This window comes from Scyliorhinus canicula, chromosome 9 (assembly GCF_902713615.1).
Source record: "Scyliorhinus canicula chromosome 9, sScyCan1.1, whole genome shotgun sequence".
Lineage (NCBI taxonomy): Eukaryota > Metazoa > Chordata > Chondrichthyes > Carcharhiniformes > Scyliorhinidae > Scyliorhinus > Scyliorhinus canicula.
The window spans coordinates 94712068-94736796 of record NC_052154.1 but is presented as its reverse complement, the minus strand read 5'-3'; the positions used below and the strand labels follow the sequence as shown (position 1 = coordinate 94736796).

Sequence of the window (24729 nt, the reverse complement as noted above, 5' to 3'; positions counted from 1 at the left end):
GGGACGTGGCCACCCCAGGTGGCTGCAACACAAAAACGTTTGATGAACTTGTGAACTTAGTGGGGCAACATTTTAACCCAACCCTATCCACGATAGTCCAACATTACCAGTTTAATACCGCTGAAAGGACCCCAGGAGAATCCCGTGCCGACATTCTATCCAGGCTACGCAGGATTGCGGAGCACTGTGACTATGGTGAGACCTTGTCAGAAATGTTACGCGACCGTTTGGTTTGCGGTATTAACAATGCGGCCACCCAGAGAAAGTTGTTAGCCGAGCCAACATTGACTTTTCAACAGGCCATTCAAATAGTATTGTCCCGAGAGAGCGCAGAACGAGGAATGCAGGAGCTATAGGGAATGGAGGTGCATGCCTTGGGGCGCAACCCCTTCCTTCCGAAAGCGTCCCCCTGCACCCCTGCGGTACCTTGGGCGAGGCGACGTCCGGATCGACGCCAGTGCCCGTCAGACATTCCACCCCGAAGGGAGCCTTCTCCAGAACCAATGGATGAGGAGCCATGTCCGTGTCAGACTTGTAGACGCCGACCCCATCGCGGACACCAGTCCTGGGGGCGCCAGAGGGGCCGTCGTTCCGACCGAAACTGTGGCCAGCCCAGGGGCCGTACCTTTCATTTGGATGAACGTGCGGCAACTACTCCCGAGAACTTGGAGACGGAGGATGACTGCCTGCAGCTATATTGTGTGGCAGCTCCCCCTGTGGCCCCCATTAAAGTGACAGTACGGGTCAATGGTCACCTGCTTGAGATGGAGTTGGACACTGGCGCAGCGGTCTCCGTGATCGCCCAGAGGACATTCGACCGCATCAAGCAGGGTATACAGACCCTTACATTAACCAAGACACAGGTCAGGTTGGCCACCTACACGGGGGAACCATTGGACATTGCAGGAACTACGATGACCCCTGTTGTTTATGGACGCCAGGAGAGGCGTTTCCCTTATCGTGGTGCGCGGCCATGGGCCCAGCCTGTTGGGTCGGGACTGGTTTCACCATTTGCGGTTGCAGTGGCAGCACATCCTCCAAACAGTTTCTGGAGGGTTGACTGAGGTGTCAGGACGATACCCAGATGTATTCCAGCCCGGTTTGGGGAAAATAAAAGGGGCTGTAGCCTGTATCCAAGTCGAACCAGGAGCCACGCCGCGCTGTTTCCGGGCGCGCCCGTGCCTTACGCCTTGCTCGAGAAGGTAGAAGGGGAGCTCACTCGTTTGGAGACTTTGGGTATCATCAGGCCCGTCCGTTTCGCTGACTGGGCAGCACCAATTGTACCTGTAATGAAGCCAGATGCCACAGTTCGCATGTGCAACGATTATAAACTTACAGTGAATACGGCTTCCCAACTCGACCAATACCCAATGCCTCGCATAGAGGATCTCTACACGAAGCTTGCAGGCGGACTCTCGTTCACAAAATTAGATTTGAGGCACGCCTACCTACAGTTGGAGCTGGACCCTGCCTCCCAGCCATATGTAATGATTAATACACACTGGGACCTGTATGAATATACACGTTTGCCATTTGGAGTATCCTCTGCCTGCGCTATTTTTCAACGCGTTATGGAGGGCATTTTGAGCGCATGTTGCTGTCTACTGAGATGACATTTTGAGGGACTTCCGGTGGTGGCAATGCGGAGCTAAGCCGCACGTTCGGTAGCTCCCACTCTTTTTGGAATTTCGGGCTCTTTTAAGAGCCCGCAACGGCGTTGTTTCGACTTTCCACCGGGGGGGAACACTGCCAGTGTGCCCAGCGGCTGGTGGATGGACTGGACTCGCAGTGGAGCGGTCCAGAAGTCGGCATTACCACAGAGAAAGGCAAGAGGCAGAAAAAGCAAGATGGCGACAGGCGGGGAAGCAGCAGCAGTGTGGCAGCAGTGGGCGCGGGAGTAGCAGGAGCTGCTTCAGCGCTCCTTCAAGGAGCTCAAAGCCGAGATTTTGGAGTCGTTTAAGGCCTCGCTGGACAAGCTGGTGGCGACTCAGACGGCTCAAGCCGTGGAGATTCGGGGGCTGCGGCACAAGACTTCGGAGAATGAGGATGAGTTTTTGGGCCTCGCAGTGAAAGTGGAGTCACACGAGGCACTGCACAAGAAATGGAAGGCGAGGATGGAGGAGATGGAGACCCGCTCCCGCCAGAAGAATCTACGGATTTTGGGCCTCTTGGAGGGGCTGGAAGGTTCGGATTTGGAGGCCTATGTGGTCCTAATGTTAAACTCGCTGATGGGTGCGGGGTCGTTTCGTGGTCCCCTGGAGCTGGAAGGCACCCATCGAGAGCTGCAGCGGAAGCTCAGGCCAAACGAACCGCCCAGGGTGGTGCTGGTCCGTTTCCACCGCTTGGTTGACCGGGAGTGCGTGTTGAGGTGGGCGAAGAAGGAGAGGAGCAGGTGGGAGAACACGACGTTCGGATTTTTCAGGACTGCAGCGCGGAGGTGGCGAAGGGAAGGGAAGGTGCGAAGGGAGTGCTTCATAGGAAGGGGGTGAAGTTTGGCCTTCTACAGCGGCTCGCCTCTGGGTCACTTACAAGGACCGCCAGCTCTATTTTGACTCTCCGGCGGAGGCCTGGGCTTTTGTCCAGGCTGAGGACTGGGGGGCTGGGGGGAAATGTACTTTGCTTGGAGGCTTTGTCCTCTTGGGTATCCTTTCACCCATAGTGGCTGTGTTTGCTGATGGTTGTTTCCTGTTTGTTTTCGCTGTTTTTGCTATTTTAGTTATGGTTATTTGGGTTCTTTCGGGGTTTCTTTGGGGCTGTTGGTTATTTATTGTGGTGCTTTTTTTGTTTTTTCCACTGGTGGGTTGGGGAGTAGTTTGGGGTCCCGATGGGTCATGTGTCCGTCTTTTTCCTGCGTGTTGGGTCGAGGGGCGGGGCTCGGGTTGGAAGCGCGGGCTTTCTTCCCGCGCCGGAGGAATTGGGGGCGGGGCCGGCACTGGTAGGGAGGGACTGGTGGCTGTCTTGCATCCGGGGGGGGGGGGGGGGGGGGGGGTCGTGGTTATGGTGGGAGTAGCTGGGGTCAGAAGAAGTCAGCTAACTCACGGAAGCATAATGTTGGGGGTAACGCAGCTGGGGGGCCCTAGCTTGGGGAGGGGTGGGGGGTTTGGGGAGGAGGAGGGGGGGGCGGGTTGTTGCTGCGGGGACTGTGAGGGAATGGATGTAGAGGGTAAAGGGTTGGGAGGGGGGTTTGCCACCGTGGGGAGCGGGCTTGGGGGGTTCCCTGGGCATGTGGTGGGTTGAGGAAGGGCTATGGCTGATCGGCGTAGAGGGAAGGGGACGGCCCTCGGGTTCGGTTGGTCGCATGGAACGTGGGGGGGCTGAATGGTCCGGTGAAGCGATCCCGGGTCTTGGCTCACTTGAGGGGGCTGGGAGACGCACCTCAGGGTTACGGATCAGGTGAGGCTAAGGAAAAGTTGGGTGGGACAGGTGTTTTACTTGGGGCTTGATGCAAAGAACCGTGGGGTGGCAATTTTGGTGGGTAAGAGCCTGTCGTTCGTCGCGTCCAAAGTGGTGGCGGATAGTGCAGGTCGATATGTGATGGTGAGTGGGAGACTTCAGGGGGAGCGGGTGGTCTTGGTTAATGTTTATGCTCCCAACTGGGATGATGCGGGCTTCATGCTGGGCCTGATCCCGGACCTGGAGACAGGGGGATTGATTCTGGGTGGGGACTTTAACACGGTGCTGGATCTGGCTCTGGATCGCTCGAAGTCTAGGACGGGCAGGAGGCCGGCAGCGGTCTCGGTGCTGAGGGGGTTCATGGATCAGATGGGAAGGGTGGACCCTTGGAGGTTTATGAAGCCGGGGGAGTAGGGAGTTCTCCTTTTTCTCCCATGTTCATAAGGCGTACTCCGGGTTTGACTTTTTCGTGCTTAGCAGGGCGCTGATTCCGAGAGTGGTGGGGGTGGAGTATTCGGCGATAGCCATTTCTGATCATGCTCCACATTTGGTGGACCTGGAGCTGGGGGAGGGGAAGGATCAGCTCCCGCTGTGGAGATTGGATGTGGGGCTTTTGGCAGAGGAGGAAGTGTGCGGGCGGATCCGTAGGGGTGTACAGGGGTATCTGGAAACCAATGACAACGGGGAGGTGCAGGTTGGGATGGTTTGGGAAGCGCTAAAGGGGAGCTGATATCTATTCGGGCGCACAGGGAGAGGGTCGAGAGGGAGAGGCTGGTGGAGGAGATGGTCAGGGTGGATAGGAGATATGCAGACACCCCGGAGGAGGGGCTTCTGAGGGAGCGGCGCAGTCTCCAAGCGGAGTTTGACATTTTAACCACCCGTAAGGCGGAGGCGCAGTGGAGGAGGGCACAGGGGGCGGTGTTTGAGTACGGGGAGAAGGCAAGTCGGATGTTGGCTCACCAGCTCCGGAAGCGGGAGGCAGCTAGAGAAATTGGGGAGCCACGGATGCAGGAGGGAACTTAGTGCGGGGTGGAAAGGACATCAATGGGGTGTTCAGATCCTTTTATGAGGGGCTGTACCGGGCGGTACCCCCCGGGGAAGCAGGCGGGATGGACCGCTTTTTGGATAAGCTGGAGTTCCCAAGAGTAGGGGACGAGCGGGTGGCGGGTTTGGGGGCCCCAATTGAGTTGGAGGAGCTGGTGGAGGCGTTGGGAAGTATGCAGACAGGGAAAGCGCGGGGCCTGACGGGTTCCCGGTGGAATTTTACAAGAAATTTTCAGATTTGCTGGGCCCGCTGCTGGTGAGGATCCTGAATGAGGCAAGGGAGGGGGGGGGGGGGGGGGGGGGGGGGCTCTGCCCCCGACGATGTCCAGGGCAATTATCTCTTTGCTCCTGAAGCGGGACAAGGACCCCCTTCACTGTGGGTCTTATAGGCCGATCTCACTCCTTAACGTAGATGTCAAGTTGTTGGCAAAGGTGCTGTCCAGGAGGGTGGAGGATGTGGTCCCGACGGTGATTCATGAGGATCAAACGGGGTTTGTAAAGGGGAGACAATTGAATGCCAACGTGCGGAGGCTCCTGAATGTTATGATGATGGCGCCGATGGCTGGGGAGTCAGAAATAGTGGCGTCCATGGATGCGGAGAAAGCTTTTGATAGGGTGGAGTGGAGTTACCTGTCGGAGGTTTGGGTTTGGTGAGGGGTTCATCAGCTGGGTGAGGTTGCTGTACAGCTCCCCGGTGGCGAGTGTGGTGACGAATGGAAGGAGGTCAGAGGACTTTCGGCTTTCCAGAAGGACGAGGCAGGGGTGCCCCTTGTCTCCCCTGCTCTTCGCGTTAGTGATTGAGCCCCTGGCCATGGCGCTGAGGGACTCGAAGAGTTGGAGGGGGATTGTGCGGCGGGGGGGGGGGGGGGGGGGGGGGGGAGGAGGAGCACCGGTTGTCGCTGTATGCAGATGATCTGCTGCTGTATGTCGCGGACCCGGCTGAGGGGATGCCAGAGGTGCTGAGGATACTTGAGGAGTTTGGGGACTTTTCGGGATATAAGCTCAATGTGGGGAAAAGCGAGCTGTTTGTCCTGCACCCGGGGGGTCCGGAGAGGGAGATAGGGGAACTCCTGATGAGGTGGGCTGAGGGGAGCTTTAGGTATCTTGGGGTCCACGTGGCTAGGACCTGGGGGGCTATGCATAGGCTTAACTTTTCGAGGCTGGTGGGGCAGATGGAGGAGGAGTTCAGGAGGTGGGATGCGCTGCCGCTCTCGTTGGCGGGCATGGTCCAGTCGGTTAAAATGACGGTGATCCCGAGGTTTTTGTTTCTTTTCCAGTGCCTCCTCATATTGATCCCAAAGGCTTTTTTCAGAAGGGTGAATAAGTCGATTCTGGGGTTTGTGTGGACGCGGAAGGCCCCGAGAGTAAGGAGGGTATTTTTGGAGCGAAGAAGGGAGGTAGGGGGCCTGGCGCTGCCCAACCTGTGTGGATATTATTGGGCGGCGAACGTGGCGATGATTCGCAGGTGGGTGACAGAAGGGAAGGGTGACGCATGGAAGAGACTGGAGGTAGCGTCCTGTGCGGGTACAAGTCTGGAGGCTTTGGTGACGGCCACACTTCCACTCCCCCCGGCAAAGTACTCCACGAGTCCAGTGGTGGTTGCGTCTCTCAAAATTTGGGGACAGTGGAGGGGGCACAGGGGGGAAGTGAAGGCCTTAGTTTGGGCCCCGATACGGGGCAATCACCGTTTTGCACCAGGCAGAAGAGGTGGGGGATTTGGGAGTTGGCACAGGGCAGGCATCAGACAGATTGGGGACCTCTTCCTGGGTGGGAAGTTCGCGACTCTGGAGGAGCTGGTGGGGAAGTGGAACCTCCCCCTGGGAATGGTATATGCAGGTCAAGGACTTTGTTAAGAGGCAGGTGGAGGTGTTTCCGCGGCTGCCGCCAAGGGGGGTGCAGGACAGGGTGCTTTCAGGGACTTGGGTCGGGGAAGGGAAGATCTCGGCTCTCTACCAACTGATGCAGGAGGAGGAGAAGGCCTCAGTAGATGAGCTCAAAGCGAAATGGGAGGAAGAGCTAGGGGAAGAGATTGAGGATGGGACGTGGTCGGACGCCCTGGAGAGGGTGAATTCTTCCTCCTCTTGCGCACGGCTCAGCCTAATTCAGCTGAAGGTGCTGCACAGGGCTCACATGACGGGGCAAGGATGAGCCGGTTTTTCGGAGGGGAAGACGGGTGCGGGAGGTGTTTGGGAGGCCCGGCAACCACACCCATATGTTTTGGGCCTGTCCGGCCTTGGAGGGGTTTTGGAAGGGGGTGGCGGGGATTTTGTCAGAAGTGGTTGGGTCTAGGGTCAGGCCGGGCTGGGGGCTCGCGATCTTTGGGGTAGCTTCGGAGCCGGTTGGGGGGTTTGTTTTTGCGGCGGTGGGTTTGTTATGTTATTTTCTTCTTTCTTGTATTGCTATTTGTTATTATTTATTTTGGGGGGGAGAGTTCTTTTCTTGTTTTGATGTGGAAACACGCCTTGTTTGTTTTAAATTGCCGGGGAGAAAATTTGTTAAAATTTGTTATTGTTATTGATCACAGCGACGTCGGAGCAGGAACATTTGGAAAATTTGGAGGCTGTCCTTAGACGCTTTTCGGAGGCTGGAGTCCGTTTACGTCGCTGGAGTGCGTTTTTCAGGCGAAGGAAGTAGTCTACCTGGATTATCGGGTGGACCGCGAAGGTTTGCACCCCGTCGCAGAGAAGGTGCGCGCGATTCAACAGCCCCCCCCCCCCCCCCCCCCCCCCCCCCGACTGACACTTTGCATCTTCGTTCGTTTCTTGGCCTCGTAAACTATTACGGAAAGTTCCTCCCCAATCTGGCAACTACGTTGGCCCCGTTGCACCTTCTGCTAAAGAAGAATCACACCTGGGTTTGGGGTCAGCCGCAAGAAACCGCTTTCCAGCGGGTAAAACAACAATTGTCATCGTCTGGGTTACCAACCCACTATGATCCTGGAAAGCCTTTGCTCGTCACATGTGATGCATCCCCGTATGGTATTGGGGCCGTCCTGTCCCACAAGATGGAGAACGGGGCCAAGCGGCCGATAGCTTTCGCCTCCTGCACATTGACTGCAGCGGAAAGAAAGTACGCGCAGATCGGGAAGGAGGGCCTGGCAGTGGTCTTTGCGGTGAAACGTTTCCTCCAGTACGTATATGGCCGCCACATCACTATTGTGACTGATCATAAGCCTCTGCTGGGACTTTTCAGAGAGGATAAGCCAATACCGCCCATTGCTTCCGCACGGATCCAGTGCTGGGCTTTGTTGCTCGCTGCATACGAGTATTCTCTGGAGCACGAACCAGGAACCCAGATAGGGAATGCCGACGCACTGAGTCGATTGCCTTTATCGACTGGCCCCATGTCGACCCCCACGACTGGTGAGGTGGTTGCAACCCTAAATTTTATGGACACCTTGCCTGTCACGGCATCACAGATCCGTGAGTGGACCCAGACAGAGCCAGTCCTGTCAAAGGTTCGGCACATAGTCCTGTATGGAGGGCAGCATAGACAGCTCCCAGATGAGTTGCGGACATTTTCCTCCAAGCTGTCAGAATTCAGCGTGGAAGACGGCATCCTTTTGTGGGGGACGCGTGTGATTGTTCCGGAAAAAGGACAGCAGCTGATACTGAGAGACTTACACAATGGGCATCCAGGTGTGACCAAAATGAAAATGTTGGCCCGGAGTTATGTCTGGTGGCCAGGCCTCGACACCGACGTTGAGAAGGTGGCCCAAAACTGCTCCATTTGCCAGGATCATCAGAAGCTTCCGCCGGCCGCGCACCTACAAAGAACAAGAACAAAGAAAATTACAGCACAGGAACAGGCCCTTCGGCCCTCCCAGCCTGCTCCGATTCAGATCCTTTATCTAAACCTGTTGCCTATTTTCCAAGGTTTACTTCTCTCTGTTCCCCACCCGTTCATATATCTGTCCAGATGCATCTTAAATGATGCTATCGTACCCGCCTCTACCACCTCCGCTGGCAAAGCACCCACCACACTCTGCGTAAAAAACTTTCCACGCTCCCTTAAACTTTTCCCCTCTCACCTTGAAATTGTGACCCCTTGTAATTGACACCCCCACTCTTGGAAAAAGCTTGTTGCTATCCACCCTGTCCATACCTCTCATAATTTTGTAGACCTCAATCAGGTCTCCCCTCAACCTCCGTCTTTCCAATGAAAACAATCCTAATCTACTCAACCTTTCTTCATAGCTAGCACCCTCCATACTAGGCAACATCCTGGTGAACCTCCTCTGCACCCTCTCCAAAGCATCCACATCCTTCTGGTAATGTGGCGACCAGAACTGCACGCAGTATTCCAAATATGGCCTAACCAAAGTCCGATACAACTGTACATGACCTGCCGACTCTTGTACTCAATACCCCGTCCGATGAAGGAAAGCATGCTGTATGCCTTCTTGACCACTCTATCGACCTGCGTTGCCACGTTCAGGGTACAATGGACCTGAACTCCCAGATCTCTCTGTACATCAATTTTCCCCAGGACTCTTCCATTGACCATATAGTCTGCTCTTGAGTTAGATCTTCCAAAATGCATCACCTCGCATTTGCCTGGATTGAACTCTATCTGCCATTTCTCTGCCCAACTCTCCAATCTATCTATATTTTGCTGTATTCATCACTGGGAATGGCCAGGGCGGCCTTGGGCGCACTTGCATGCGGATTTCGCCGGCCCTTTTCAAGGATCCATGTTCCTTCTATTAATCGACGCCCAGTCTAAATGGCTAGAGGTGCATAAGATGGGAGGCACAACGTCCTGCGCAACAATCGAGAAGATGCGTTTGTCTTTCAGTACGCATGGCCTCCCCGAGGTGCTGGTCACGGACAACGGCACTCCGTTCACAAGTGAGGAGTTTGCGAGGTTCATGAAGATGAACGGCGTACGCCATATCCGCACTGCCCCTTACTACCCGGCTTCAAATTGGTTGGCGGAGTCAACATCAGTGCAGACATTCAAACAAGGCCTAAAGAAGCAGTCTTCCGGGCCGATGGACATGAGACTGGCTCATTTTTTGTTTTCATATAGGACCACCCCCCTTGCGGTGACTGGGGTAGCTCCCGCAGAACTCCTAATGGGCCGGAGACTTCGCATCTGCCTCAGCATGGTTTCCCCGGACATTGGCGCAAAAGTACACCGCACACAAGAACGGCAGGGAATGTTCGTTCGGAATTTTGCTGGTGGTGCCCAGTGGGTCCCTGACGTAATCTTTCGCCAAACGGGCCCTATCTCTTACCAGGTACAAGCCCAGGGTCGTCTCCAGCGCAAACATGTAGACCATGTTCGGTCCAGAAGACTATCCCTTCCAAAGATTCCCCGCCCCAGGAGCTCATTTCTACAGCCACAGAGACCAGACAATGGAAAGTATTCCTCACAATCCTCAAAGCCGTGGAGATAAAGACGCCGAGATGACGGAGGCTGCAGACTCTGACTCCGAGATGGAGACACAAGACACCTCAGAGGGGGAATCCTTGGGCCCACGGGCCGTGGATGTACAACCGTTACGCCGTTCATCACTGAAGCTCCGGTCTCCATATCGTTACATGCTGCCCGATCCAGCGCCTCGTGCAAACCATGTTTGCGGCAAAACGAGTCCGACGCCCTCCTTCGCCAGGGTCTTCGGTGGATTCCTTGGACTTTGGGTGGGGGAGGGATGTTATAACCTGCCTGCTTACTATTGGCTGGGTACTAATGACAATCCCACAATCCTGTGACAGTATGAGCTTCCCCAATGAGGGGGGCGGAGAAATCATTAGCAGACTCCCTGCACAAATAAAGCTGGCCAGTTTGGAACCAGCAGAGAGAGAGAGAAGTGAGCAGCAAGGGAAGCTGCTGCTGCTGTCGTGTATATATGTTATTGTAAATAAATGTTATTTCTTTGTATCCTGAAAACGCGTGCTGGATTCTTCGTGGCCCTCACAAAAGTTATCTCGGCGATTTTTGGGAAGAATTTGGAGGAATACATGTGGTCACTGGAGGGCATTACAGCCAAGTGGAAGGAAGAGCTGGAGGTGGTGCTGGAGGAGAGGTTGTGGTGTGAGGTGTTGTGGAACGTTAATGCCTCAACATAATGTGTGAGGCTGGCGTTAATATAGTTACAGGTGCACTGGGCGCACCTGACGAGGTCGAGGATGAGCCGGCTGTTTGAGGGGGTGGAGGACACTTGCGACCGGTGTACATATGCTCTGGTCTTGCCCGAAGTTGCGAGAAATTTTGGAAGTCGTTTTTCAGCACCTTGACGGCGATCCTGCACGTGGATTTGGAGCCGAGCCCTCTAGGGGCCATATTTGGGGTGTCGGACTTGCCGGAGCTGTAGACATGAGTGGGGCAGATGTTTTCGCCTTCGCCTTGCTGATTGCACCGCCCTGTGCTTGGTGTTATGGGCCAGGTCTTAGAAACCTCAAAGCATATTATGAAGTCCATCTGACCTACAACCTTTATGTTGAATTTGGCTAGGATGAGCACAAGAGCCTTCACTTCAGGTGTGATTCATCAGTCTTCCCAGACACTTTAATCAAAACAAGATTTATTCCAAGGACATAGGTTATCATATATCATAGAATTTACAGTGCAGAAGGAGGCCATTCAGCCCATCGAGTCTACACCGGCTCTTGGAAAGAGCACCCCACCCAAACCCACACTTCCACCCCATCTACATAGCCCAGCAACCCCACCCAACATTACGGGCAATTTTGGACACTATGGGCAATAGCATGGCCAATCCACCTAACCTAGATATAGAGAAATACAGCACAGAACAGGCCCTTCGGCCCACGATGTTGCGCCGAACTTTTGTCCTAGGTTAATCATAGAATTTTGGACAATTTGTCATGGCCAATCCACCCAACCTGCACATCTTTGGACTGTGGGAGGAAACCGGAGTACCCGGAGAAAACCCACGCAGTCATGGGGAGGATGTGCAGACTCCACACAGACAGTGACCCAAGTCGAAATCGAACTTGGGACCCTGGAGCTGTGAAGCAATTGTGCTATCCACAATGCTACCGTGCTGCCCTTAAGAAGTTAACCTACACTCCCTTATTCTACCCTAATCCAAGTACCTATCCAATAGCCGCTTGAAGGTCCATAAATTTTCCGACTCAACTACTACCACAGGCAGTGCATTCCATGCCCCCACTACTCTCTGGGTAAAGAACCTACCTCTGACATCCCCTCTATATCTTCCACCATTTATCTTAATTTATGTCCCCTTGTAATGGTGTGTTCCACCCGGGGAAAAAGTCTCTGACTGTCTGCTCTATCTATTCCCCTGATCATCTTATAAACCTCTATCAAGTCGCCCCTCATCCTTCTCCGTTCCAATGAGAAAAGGCCCAGCACCCTCAATCTTTCCTCGTATGACCTACTCTCCATTCCAGGCAACATCCTGGTAAATCTCCTCTGCACCTTTTCCAAAGCTTCCACATCCTTCCTAAAATGAGGTGACCAGAACTGCACACAGTACTCCAAATGTGGCCTGACCAAGGTTTTGTACAGCTGCATCATCACCTCACGGCTCTTAAATTCAATCCCTCTGCTAATGAACGCTAGCACACCATAGGCCTTCTTCACAGCTCTATCCACTTGAGTGGCAACTTTCAAAGAACAATGAACATAGACCCCAAGATCTCTCTGCTCCTCCACATTGCCAAGAACCCTACCATTAACCCTGTATTCCACATTCAGATTTGTCCTTCCAAAATGGACAACCTCACACTTGTCAGGGTTAAACTCCATCTGCCACTTCTCAGCCCAGCTCTGCATTCTATCTATGTCTTTTTGAAGCCGACAACAGCCCTCCTCACTATCCACAACTCCACCAATCTTCGTATCATCTGCAAATTTACTGACCCACCCTTCAACTCCCTCATCCAAGTCGTTAATGAAAATCACAAACAGCAGAGGACCCAGAACTGATCCCTGCGGTACGCCACTGATAACTGGGCTCCAGGCTGAATATTTGCCATCCACCACAACTCTGTCTTCTATCGGTTAGCCAGTTTGTTATCCAACTGGCCAAATTTCCCACTATCCCATGCCTCCTTACTTTCTGCATAAGCCTACCATGGGGAACCTTATCAAATGCCTTACTAAAATCCATGTACACTACATCCACTGCTTTACCTTCATCCACATGCTTGGTCACCTCCTCAAAGAATTCAATAAGACTTGTAAGGCAAGACCTACCCCTCACAAATCCGTGCTGACTATCCCTAATCAAGCAATGCCTTTCCAGATGCTCAGAAATCCTATCCCTCAGTACCCTGCACATCTTTGGACTGTAGGAGGAAATTGGAGCACCCGGCGGAAACCCACGCACACACGGGGAGAATGTGCAGACTCCGCACAGACAGTGATCCAAGCCGGGAATCGAACCTGGGACCCTGGAGCTTTGAAGCAATTGTGCTAACCACAATGCTACCGTGCTATATGTTCAAACACACAGAAAGAATTATCAATTACAAAAATAAAGACACCACCCAGCTACAGTAATGTATGTTTAATGCTTAATGAATTCCCCCTTAACTGTTTCAGTTCAAAAACAAAATCCAATAAACCAAAAACGTTTCAAGGGCATGGCCCAGCACACTGTATTCTCACTTAAATGAGACTGGTTTTGGTCCCTGTGATTCTGATCCGGTTTTCAACCAGCAGATTCAAATTCCTGCCGGAAAGCAGTTATATGTCCAAAGCCACCACCACCAAGGTGACTTCTACTGGAACAGATATTTAAAATGAAAACAGAGAGAGACAGGTCAAAACACTGTCTCTTGTCCGTAGTCCACAGTAATCAAACTGAAAGTGAAACCAAAATGCTCTCAGCTACTGCACAGCTCCACCCACAAAACATCAGTGGACATCACTGAAGTCATGTGATAAGACAAAAAACTTTCTTAAAGGGACACTCACATGACACCTCCCCCAAGAAAAAAAACCCATCAACTTCAAAGATGGAATGAAATGAAATGATGGTTTCATTTCTCACCTTTTCACTTGCCCATTCCTAACACTTAACAAGAAACATACATACATTTTAAAACATCAAAACAAGCAAACATTTACAATAATACTGTTGATTTAGCTGTTTGTCTTCCACCATCGAACCTGCTTCTCTTCATCACCTTCATGACAAAGCATCAGCTATCATATTTTCATGTCCTGCCACTCGCATAAGTTTTAAATTAAATGGCTGGAAGAATAAACTCCATCGAAACAGTATGGCATTTTTATTCTTGAATTTCTCCAAAAACGTCAATGGATTAAGATCAGTTTATATAATTGTTTCAGACGAATTGCTGGTAACATAAATGTTAAAATGTTGCAAAGCCATCACCAAGCTCAAAATCTCCTTTTCAATTGTCGAATATTTCCTCCGATGATCATTCAATTTAAAAAAAATATCCAATAGGCTGCTCTATTCCTTCGTTGAATGGTTTCGTGTAATTTGGGATGGCCAACACAGGAGCAGTGGTTAACACAGCCTTCAGGCCATGAAATGCCTCTTGACACTCCACCATCCACTGAAATTTGCTACACTTCTTCAGCAAGTCCGTCAGTGGAGCAGCCACGCTGCTAATATTCGGCACAAATTTAGGGTAAAAAACACTCATGTCAAGAAATCTCATCCCTTTGTGTCGAGGGTATTGGAAACTTCCCAATAACTTTTGTTTTCACACCCCGAGGGACCATTTTTCCATGTCCAATTTTGTGGCTAAGGAATGTGACTTGGGCTTTTCCAAGTTCACTTTTGGCCAGGTTTACCACCAACCCGCCTCCTGAAGTCGATCGAATAACTCCATCAGATGATTCAAATGTTCTTTCCATGTCTGACTAAAAATCACCAGATCGTCTATGTACACCACACAATTGGGTAATCCTGAAATGACTTTGTTAGTTATTCGTTGAAATGTGGCTGGGGCATTTTTGATGCCAAATGGCATAACTTTGAATTGGTATTCCATTTGGAATCAGAAAAGCTGAAATATCCTTCACCCTTTTGGATAAAGGTACCTGCCAGTAACATAGAACATAGAACATAGAACAGTACAGCACAGAACAGGCCCTTCGGCCCTCGATGTTGTGCCGAGCAATGATGACCCTACTCAAACCCACGTATCCACCCATATACCCATAACCCCCCCCCCCCCCTTAACCTTACTTTTTAGGACACTACGGGCAATTTAGCATAGTCAATCCACCTAACCCGCACATCTTTGGACTGTGGGAGGAAACCGGAGCACCCGGAGGAAACCCACGCACACACGGGGAGGACGTGCAGACTCCACACAGACAGTGACCCAGCCGGGAATCGAACCTGGGACCCTGGAGCTGTGAAGCATTTATGCTAACCACCATGCTACCGTGCTGCCCTTTAAGTAAATCCAATTTGGAGATAAAAGCTGATTGTCCCACCTTTTGAATGCAGTCCTCCAAACGTGGGACAGGATAAGAGTCCGTTCTTGTAACTGCATTAACCTTTCTGTAGTCCACATGCAATCATTGGGTACCATCACTATGGGTGGGCTCCATTGGTTGCAACCCGCTTCAATTATGCCATTTTTAAGGATACTTTCAATTTCTTTGTTAACCTGTGCCAATTTTAAAGGCTTCAGTCAATATGGATGTTGTTTAATTGGAACAGCATTTCCCACATCTACATCATGAAAATGAAATAAAATGAAAATCTCTTATTGTTACAAGTCGGCTTCAAATGAAGTTACTGTGAAAAGCCCCTAGTCGCCACATTCCGGTGCCTATTCAGGGAGGCTGGTACAGGAATTGAACAGTGCTGTTGGCCTGCCTTGATCTGCTTTCAAAGCCAGCGATTTAGCCCTGTGCTAAACCAGCCCCTGTATAGCCATTTTAGTATTTCTCAACTTATCTCAACAAACCTGCCCATGTGGTATTAATAACTCTTTCAGGTCAGTTCGTTTTTCCTCTGGAAGGTAACTCAATTTTTCCCAATTTTTAAGAACATCCTCGTTTTCCAATTTAATTTGAGATATGTCAAATTCACAGTCACCTCGATTTGGTTCGTCACTTTGAGTTAGAATCATTAAAACCTCGTCCTTTTTCTCTCCTTCCCTGTCAAAATACCTTTTATCATAGATTATCATATCATAAAATTTACATTCGGCCCATCGAGTCTGCACCGGCTCTTGGAAAGAGCACCCTACCCAAGGTCAACAGCTCCTCCCTATCCCCATAACCCAGTAACCCCACCCAACACTAAGGGCAATTTTAGACACTAAGGGCAATTTATCATGGCCAATCCACCTAACCCGCACAATCTTTGGACTGTGGGAGGAAACCGGAGCACCCGGAGGAAAACCACGCACACACAGGGAGGATGTGCAGACTCCACACAGACAGTGACCCAAGCCAGAATCGAACCTGGGACCCTGGAGCTGTGAAGCAATTGTGCTATCCACAATGCTACCGTGCTGCCCTCAAAATTTCCGCTGCTTGCCCCTGGCAAACACCCATGAAATGGAGCCAAACACCAACTTCTCCTTCTTCTTCCTCTTTTGTTCTTCTAGATCTTCGAGAGAATTACAGAGTGCGTCCGGTGTCGCGGTGAGTTGATGTCGCTTGGTGTGGATGACCTTTCACCTTCCAGCACCGAGGCGTCTGAGATGATGGACGGTTGCCTTGAGTGACATGGACTGATTTGCACTCCTTGCCTGTCTACCGAGTGATGATGTGCGTGATACAACATCTGCCGGCTCTTGTCGCATCGCAGCCGTGAGCGGGAGGTCAGACTGCGTCACCCACTCCTCATTCCCATTCAACATACTCTCGCTCGGAATCGCCAGGGAGTGTCTCTTGGGGACATCCTTGGTCAGCTTGGCCATGGCCAACTCTGCCTCCAGTTCCTTTTTTCTTTCAGGTCCAGCTGTCATCGGAGTGCAGCCACATGCGTCAGTTGCCTCCTTGGCTTGTCTGCGTAGCTCTCATTCCAGCGACTCTTTCTCTTTTGCCAGAACCTTCACAGCATCTTCACTGCCCTTTCTGTGTTGCTCATAATTCCTTATAAAATCGCGTAACTGCTCCTCTCGGCTCTCGAGTGTTGCATACAGCTGCTGCATTTGGTTTACCGCTTTTAATCATTTGCGATCTGTCTACATGGCTTGCAGTGTGGTATTGTGCGAAGCAAATAATGGCATGATGGGAAAACTAGTCAAGTCTTCTTGGTACAATTGAATTTAAACTGAGTTCACATAACCTAAGGCACAGATACAAACAGCCAAGGTCAACTTGACCTGAGAACTGGCTGACTCTAAAACTCAGATAAGACGCGTTCGTCATGAGACCAGAGGAGTCTAAATATATACGATAAGCTAAAAAACTGTCTCTTCCTGTACTTAAACAAATTTGTCCATCGCTTAAAACAAAGACAAGATAATGACATGAGACCCGAGTCCTCTAAAGGTCAACAAGGAGACGCCATTGTAATGATTATTACTTATGTTTTACTTTCGATCAAATTCCTGACCAAGCTGTATTCATGTTATCTTGATCCTATAATGTATAAAAATCGCCTTATTTTTCTGTAATATCGCAGACTTGGGACGGACTCAGCAGTTTGTAATTGACTGCCTTCCACTTCAAGTCTCAGCCATTACTGCTAGCAGTCAGTTCTAATTCGTAAATAAAGTTCAGTTTTGCTTACCTAATGAATGCTGTTTGAATTTCTCTATCACAGACAGACGCAGGGAAAATATTGAACACGACATTTGGCGCTGTGAGAAAAAATCCAATATCCTGAGTGAGCTTCCATGAGGGACTGAGAAAAAGTGATCAAGGCCACGACCGGAGTACAGAGACAGACGCCGGCACAAGGTATGATTCACCTTGGTCTCTCTCTCTCTCGGATCTTTGCTGCGACCCCTCATCCCTGACGGAAGTAACTAAACAGGTGACGGTTCTCGAATCTAAATTTGACTGTGAGTACATTTTTTTTGTATAATTAGCCGCAGGTCAGGGACCTTGTTGATCTTGTTTTTCATCCGCATCAGATTTATACAGGCTGTCAATAAGTTTGGGATCAGGGACCATGTCAGTAATTTTTTGGGGTCAGGGACCCTGTCAGTAATTTTTTGGGGTCAGGGACCCTCCAATTTGATTTGGTACCAGAAAATATTTTTAAAGCATTTTTTGCCAGGGGCACATTTTTACTGACATTATGTGACAAACTTTAGACAAAGCTAGGGGCAATTCCCCTCTATTTTTCATGTGTTTAGAAAAAAAACAGTCCACTTAAAGCAACGAACAATCACTATTAATGAGTTGGAGAGATAACGCCCGCAAAAGGGATTAATGAGTGTGTGAATGGTAAAGCGAAAGATTGGAAGACTTTAAAATTGTAATGTGAGCTTTGGGATAGAAAACAGTCAAAATGATAAAAAGCAATCTGGCAATAACAAATCTCCTGTTAGCAGAAAAGTAGGACTGGCCAATCAGATTATAGGAAAGGAGGATCCTCCCAGTTGCTCTGGCATGCCGATGTTCCCCTATTCAGGCGATACGGAAGATACCCCACCCTCATGCTCCCCGATCCTACAATTCCACTGCCCCAAGTCCTGACTCCCACTTCTGATCCCATTACCAATGAAACTCCCGCTAACGTGTCCCCCTTTTTGAAAATGGCAGCGTACTGCAAACGCTGTGTGAACAATACTGGGGGGAACTAAAGACCTATCAACAGTCATAGAAGCTCAACAAGTGATTTGGGAAAATAATAGGGGGTCAACTGCTAAAAAGTTAGTTGCTCTCTGGAGGGAATATTGTCCAAAATTGAAGGATGCCTCCTTGTTAGCCATCTGGCAGGATAAAGAATTAAAATTGGGTATAGAATTGACAGGTCTTGAAAACGGAATGCGCATATGGAAAAGAACCAAGTTAGGCTATCCACCTTGATCAGAAAGGGGCTAAAAACACTCCATTAGTTTTTGTTCAGGAATATCTGAGGATAATAAATCTCCCAAAATGAAAAAAGGGGAGCAAAGTCAATACAAGATTACGGTTAGGAACTTAACAATGAATTCTTGTCTAAAATAACTTCAGATCGTTTCAGGCCGTCCAGATAGACTCGGCGGTGGTTCAGTTCATTTGAAATAAAAGAAATAATAAACATCCAGTAATGTCTCTTTCCAAAAAACTGGTTAAATAGCAAATATTGAAAATTGACTGAAATATGTCCCACTCATAGCCTTCTCGCAGTAAGGCTGTACCTCAACTAACGACACCTTCCCCTATTAGGCAGACAGACACTGCAAATTCGGAGTGGTAATACATCGCATTGATAATGGAATGTTTATAGAACTGTCTCATATACGAGGTCACCATCTGCAAGATTTAATAACTTCTGAGCCTGCGCCTGATTGCTCTCTGTTCTATGCTGGCAGCTAACGGTAACCCTGAGTACCACTGTTTAAAAAAATAAAAATCTAAAAACTGCAAGAAGTCTTACAAAAGATTAATGACACTTGGGCACAGCTATTAAAACACCCGATAAAGGCCAGATGAGAGAATATAGTGACCCAAGCCTTGATAACGGCATTACCATATCACCTATCCCGCAGGCCCAGCTTTGAAATTTTCCCCTATTCACTATTCCACAGTGGTGGTCGACTGATTTTGATCCCTCACACTTTTCACCTCCCTTAGATATTACCAATCCACATGTCACTCTTTGCTACGATCATACAGTAACCTCGCCCGATTTGGAGAGCATTTACCAAGACAAAAGAAGGGTCTGCCTTTCATGTCGATTTACCCCACAGCCTATGGTGTCAGTCGAGACTTGTGTCACCCCACGTGACCCTTTCTGTCAACGAAGGCTACAGTGCCAAGTCCTTGGGATTTCTGGCAGCTGCACTACGAGGACAAGCTGATCCTTTCCTTAATGGAAGTCCAACCCTTTTCTCACAGGCATTGCACTCCCAGTTAGCGACATTAGCACCTCCTGGTGGCTCCACCATCATTCAATATGTTGATGACTTACTCCTTGCCAGCCCTGATTTCATCGCTAACCAGCGTGATTGTTTCCACAGCAGAACTAGGGGACATAGCCTCAAAATAAGGGGATGTAGATTTAGGACTGAGTTTAGGAGGAACTTCTTCACCCAAAGGGTTGTGAATCTATGGAATTCCTTGCCCAGTGAAGCAGTTGAGGCTCCTTCATTACATGTTTTTAAGGTAAAGATAGATAGTTTTTTGAAGAATAAAGGGATTAAGGGTTATGGTGTTCGGGCCGGAAAGTGGAGCTGAGTCCACAAAAGATCAGCCATGATCTAATTGAATGGTGGAGCAGGCTCGAGGGGCCAGATGGCCTACTCATGCTCCTAGTTCTTATGTTCTTATGTGACACCTTTTACCTGCTCATCCGTCTCCATTCATGGGGATATGTGATCCCGCCCGTTAAAGTTCATAAAGGCCAACGACAGGTCAAATTTTTGGGTGTCCTAATAAGTGCTACTGATCGCTCCCTTACTCAGGAACGCATTACTCCTATACTGCAGATCCCATTTCCTACATCGCCCAAGCAGGTGCGAGCCTTTTTAGGATTAGTGAACTTTTGCAGACAATGGATTCCGAATGTTACTGTACATAGAACATAGAACATAGAACGATACAGCGCAGTACAGGCCCTTCGGCCCTCGATGTTGCACCGACATGGAAAAAATCTAAAGGCCATCTAACCAACACTATGCCCTTATCATCCATATGCTTATCCAATAAACTTTTAAATGACCTCAATGTTGGCGTGTTCACTACTGTTGCAGGTAGGGCATTCCACGGCCTCACCACTCTTTGCGTAAAAAACCCACCTCTGACCTCTGTCCTATATCTATTACCCCTCAATTTAAGGCTATGTCCCCTCGTGCTAGCCACCTCCATCCGCGGGAGAAGGCTCTCGCTGTCCACCCTATCTAACCCTCTGATAATTTTGTATGCCTCTATTAAGTCACCTCTTAACCTTCTTCTCTCTAACGAAAACAACCTCAAGTCCATCAGCCTTTCCTCATAAGATTTTCCCTCCATACCAGGCAACATCCTGGTAAATCTCCTCTGCACCCGTTCCAAAGCTTCCACGTCCTTCCTATAATGAGGCGACCAGAACTGTACGCAATACTCCAAATGCGGCCGTACTAGAGTTTTGTACAACTGCAACATGACCTCATGGCTCCGGAACTCAATCCCTCTACCAATAAAGGCCAAGACACCATAGGCCTTCTTCACAACCCTATCAACCTGGGTGGCAACTTTCAGGGATCTATGTACATGGACACCGAGATCCCTCTGCTCATCCACACTACCAAGAATTTTACCATTAGCCAAATATTCCGCATTTCTGTTATTCTTTCCAAAGTGAATCACCTCACACTTCTCCACATTAAACTCCATTTGCCACCTCTCAGCCCAGCTCTGCAGCTTATCTATGTCCCTCTGTAACCTGCAACATCCTTCCGCACTGTCTACAACTCCACCGACTTTAGTGTCGTCTGCAAATTTACTGACCCATCCTTCTGCGCCCTCCTCTAGGTCATTTATAAAAATGACAAACAGCAACGGCCCCAGAACAGATCCTTGTGGTACGCCACTCGTAACTGAACTCCATTCTGAACATTTCCCATCAACTACCACTCTCTGTCTTCTTTCAACTAGCCAATTTCTGATCCACATCTCTACATCACCCTCAATCCCCAGCCTCCGTATTTTCTGCAATAGCCGACCGTGGGGAACCTTATCAAACGCTTTACTGAAATCCATATACACCACATCAACTGCTCTACCCTCGTCTACCTGTTCAGTCACCTTCTCAAAGAACTCGATAAGGTTTGTGAGGCATGACCTACCCTTCACAAAACCATGCTGATTGTCCCTAATCATATTATTCCTATCTAGATGATTATAAATCGTATCTTTTATAATCCTCTCCAAGACTTTACCCACCACAGACGTTAGGCTCACCGGCCTATAGTTACCGGGGTTATCTCTACTCCCCTTCTTGAACAAAGGGACCACATTTGCTATCCTCCAGTCCTCTGGCACTATTCCTGTAGCCAATGATGACCTAAAAATCAAAGCCAAAGGCTCAGCAATCTCTTCCCTGGCTTCCCAGAGAATCCTAGGATAAATCCCATCCGGCCCCGGGGACTTATCTATTTTCACCTTGTCCAGAATTGCCAACACTTCTTCCCTACGCACCTCAATGCCATCTATTCTAATAGCCTGGGTCTCAGCATTCTCCTCCACAATATTATCTTTTTCTTGAGTGAATACTGACGAAAAGTATTCATTTAGTATCTCGCTGATCTCCTCAGCCTCCACACACAACTTCCCACCACTGTCCTTGACTGGCCCTACATCTCCGGAGGGACATACTAAAGAATTAACTCCGTACTCCTCTCAAAATGCTCCTCTCAAGTTTGAACTACCTGATTCAACAAAGCGATCTTTTATTACTCTGAAAAACGCCCTGGCTACCGCCCCAGCGCTAGGACGACCTATGTATGACAGACCCTTTCAGCTGTACGTTAATATTCTTGATAAATGCGCCACTGGTGTTCTTACACAAGAACACGGTGACCGGCGTCGTCCGGTCGCCTACTATTCTACCAAATTAGATCCTGTAGCTTGCGGTCTACCTCCCTGCACCCAAATTCTTACTGCTGTCCATTTGTTAGCACAGGCAGCCTCTAATCTGACCCTTCACCAGCCAGTACAAGTGCATACTTCACACTATCGTGGCTCTCCTAACGTCTCAGCAAACCCACCATCTGACTCAAGCGCGATTGAGCCGCTATGAGGTTTCACTATTGCAAAACCCCTACTTATTGTTCAACCTTAAATCCTGCTGTGTTCCTTGAACAGCCCCCCAATAACCTTGAAGACCCACCACACGATTGTTTACTTCGGAATCACTTCCTTACCGCACCTCACCCGGATTTAACAGACAGGCCTATTGATAATCCAGATCTAATTTTTTTATGTTGATGGCAGTTCTTCCATTTCCACATTTGACGTCCCACAGTCGGGATATGCCGTGGTAACCGACACTGACGTGCAAGAAGCAGCAGCCTTCCAGACCCCTGTCTCTGCACAAAGAGAGGAAGGCTTCCTGGATACATGGGGGCAGTTTGTCGGCCAGTTCCAAAACCAGTTCGAGGCCAGCAACGAGGAGTAAGCTAAGAATATTGGAGAGAGAGGACAGAAAAAGAGGGAAGATAGGGGAAAAAACCAAGATAGATGAGGAACCAAAGGAATGCGCAACCCAGGGCGGGAGGGAGGGGCAGGCGGAGGGGAAGACAGAAGAAAGGTGGGAAAGGCACAAAAGATGAGAAGAAGAGTGAGGTGGGGATACATAGAACATAGAACAGTACAGCACAGAACAGGCCCTTCGGCCCTCAATGTTGTGCCGAGCAATGATCACCCTACTCAAACCCACGTATCCACCCTATACCCGTAACCCAACAACCCCCCCTTGGAATATTGCGTACAATTCTGGTTCCACGCTACCAGAAGGATGTGGAGGCTTTGGAGAGAGTGCAAAGAAGGTTTACCAGGATGTTGCCTGGTATGGAGGGTGTTAGCTATGTGGAGAGGCTGAATAGACTCGGACTGTTTTAATCAGAAAGACGGAGGTTGAGGGGTGACCTGATAGAGGTCTACAAGGTTATGAGGGGCATGGATAGAGTTGATGGGTACGCACTCTGTCTATGGAGGTCTGATTGCTGTGAAAATGATTTGTTGCAAACCTAGTACATGAATGGTTTCTTGTCAGTGTGTGCAGAGGGCTGATTCGTCTGAGAATGATTTGTTGCATAACATACAGTATGTGAATGGTTTGTTTTCTGTGTGATTATTTTGCTGTTTGCAGAGGGAAGGTGGCTCAGGGAATTATTTGCCACACACCGTAATGTGACTATGCCAGTGTTCAGAAGAAGACAATGAGTTGGAGGATAATTTGTCACATACCTCACCTGGGAACGGTTTCTCCCCTGTGTGAACACGTTGGTGCTGATGGAGGTTCGATAACTGTGACAATGATTTGTCACAGACCTTGCACCTGAAGGGTTTCTCTCCTGTGTGAACACGTTGGTGTATTCGGAGGGTCGATGACGTTGAGAATGATTTGTCACACACCTTGCACGCGATGGGTTGCTTTACCTTAAGGAAGAAATGAAAATGAAAAGTAAATCAAGGTCCAGACTTCGCTGTGTTTATGTGACACATTTTCCGAGTGTTGGAGACAGTTTTCAGCCAGCAACCAGGGGGCTTCTGATTGGAAAACAATCTTATCACAAAGTCAGAACCATCTCCAAGGCAACTGCATTTAAAAAAAACCTCATAAAAACCTCATCAAAATCGTGTGATCTTTGTTTATTTTCAACTCAACAACTAAGATTTCAAGTTTAAAAAATTAACATATATATTTAATATTCAGATATTGCCTCTTGTTCAGAACAGGGAAACTTGTGCATCAGCAGCAGCTTCTATGCATATTGATGTCTTCTTTTGGTGACGTTTGACAATCTGGTTAAAGGTTAAGTTGACCTTGTTGCCCACAGGGAGAGGAGAGAGCAGAGAGAGAGGGAGAGGCTGGTGGGGGAGTTGGTGAGGGTGGATAGGAGATACCCGGAGGCTCCGGAGGAGGGATTGCTGGGGAGCGGCGTAGTCTTCAGGCCAAGTTCGACTTACTAACCACCAGAAAGGCGGAAGCTCAGTGGAGGAAAGCACAGGGAGCAGTTTATGAATATGGGGAGAAGGTGAGTAGGATGTTGACGCATCAGCTCCGCAAGCGAGATGCAGCCAGGGAGATTGGTGGAGTTAAGGATAGGGGAGGGAATATGTGGCGAAGGGGGGCAGACATCAATGGGGTCTTCAGGGACTTTTACGGGGAATTGTATCGGTCTGAATGCCCAGCGGAGGGGGGGGGGGGGGGGGGGGGGGGGGGGAATGGAGGGCTTCTTGGACCGGCTGAGATTCCCGAAGGTGGAGGAGGGGCAGGTGGAGGGGCTGGGGGCGCCGATTGAGCTGGAGGCTCAACGGGATAGGGAGCATGCAGCCGGGGAAGGCCCCGGGGCCGGATGGGTTCCCGGTCGAATTCTATAAAATGTTTGCAGACCTGCTGGGCCCCCTGTTGGTTCGGACCTTCAACGAGGCAAGGGAGGGGGGGGCTTTGCCCATGACTATGTCCCGGGCGCTGATTTCCTTGATCTTTAAGCGGGAAAAGGACCCCCTGCAGTGTGGATCATACAGGCCGATCTTGCTGTTAAATGT

The 24729-nt window shown here is 49.8% G+C and overlaps 2 protein-coding genes and 1 pseudogene across 5 annotated transcripts in view; 1 reads left to right on the top strand and 2 right to left on the bottom strand.

Moving 5' to 3' along the window:
- LOC119971546 (zinc finger E-box-binding homeobox 1-like) overlaps nt 1-24729 on the top strand; it is a 703616-nt gene that overhangs the window by 519623 nt on the left and 159264 nt on the right. The window lies entirely within an intron of this gene.
- LOC119971542 (zinc finger protein 345-like) overlaps nt 1-24729 on the bottom strand; it is a 51075-nt gene that overhangs the window by 10319 nt on the left and 16027 nt on the right. For both annotated transcript variants that reach the window (XM_038807198.1, XM_038807200.1), the window contains one exon: nt 23425-23616. In XM_038807198.1, coding sequence (XP_038663126.1) covers nt 23425-23616 — 192 coding nt within the window. The remainder of the gene's footprint in view (nt 1-23424; nt 23617-24729) is intronic.
- Nucleotides 15779-16598, bottom strand: LOC119972001 (annotated as a pseudogene).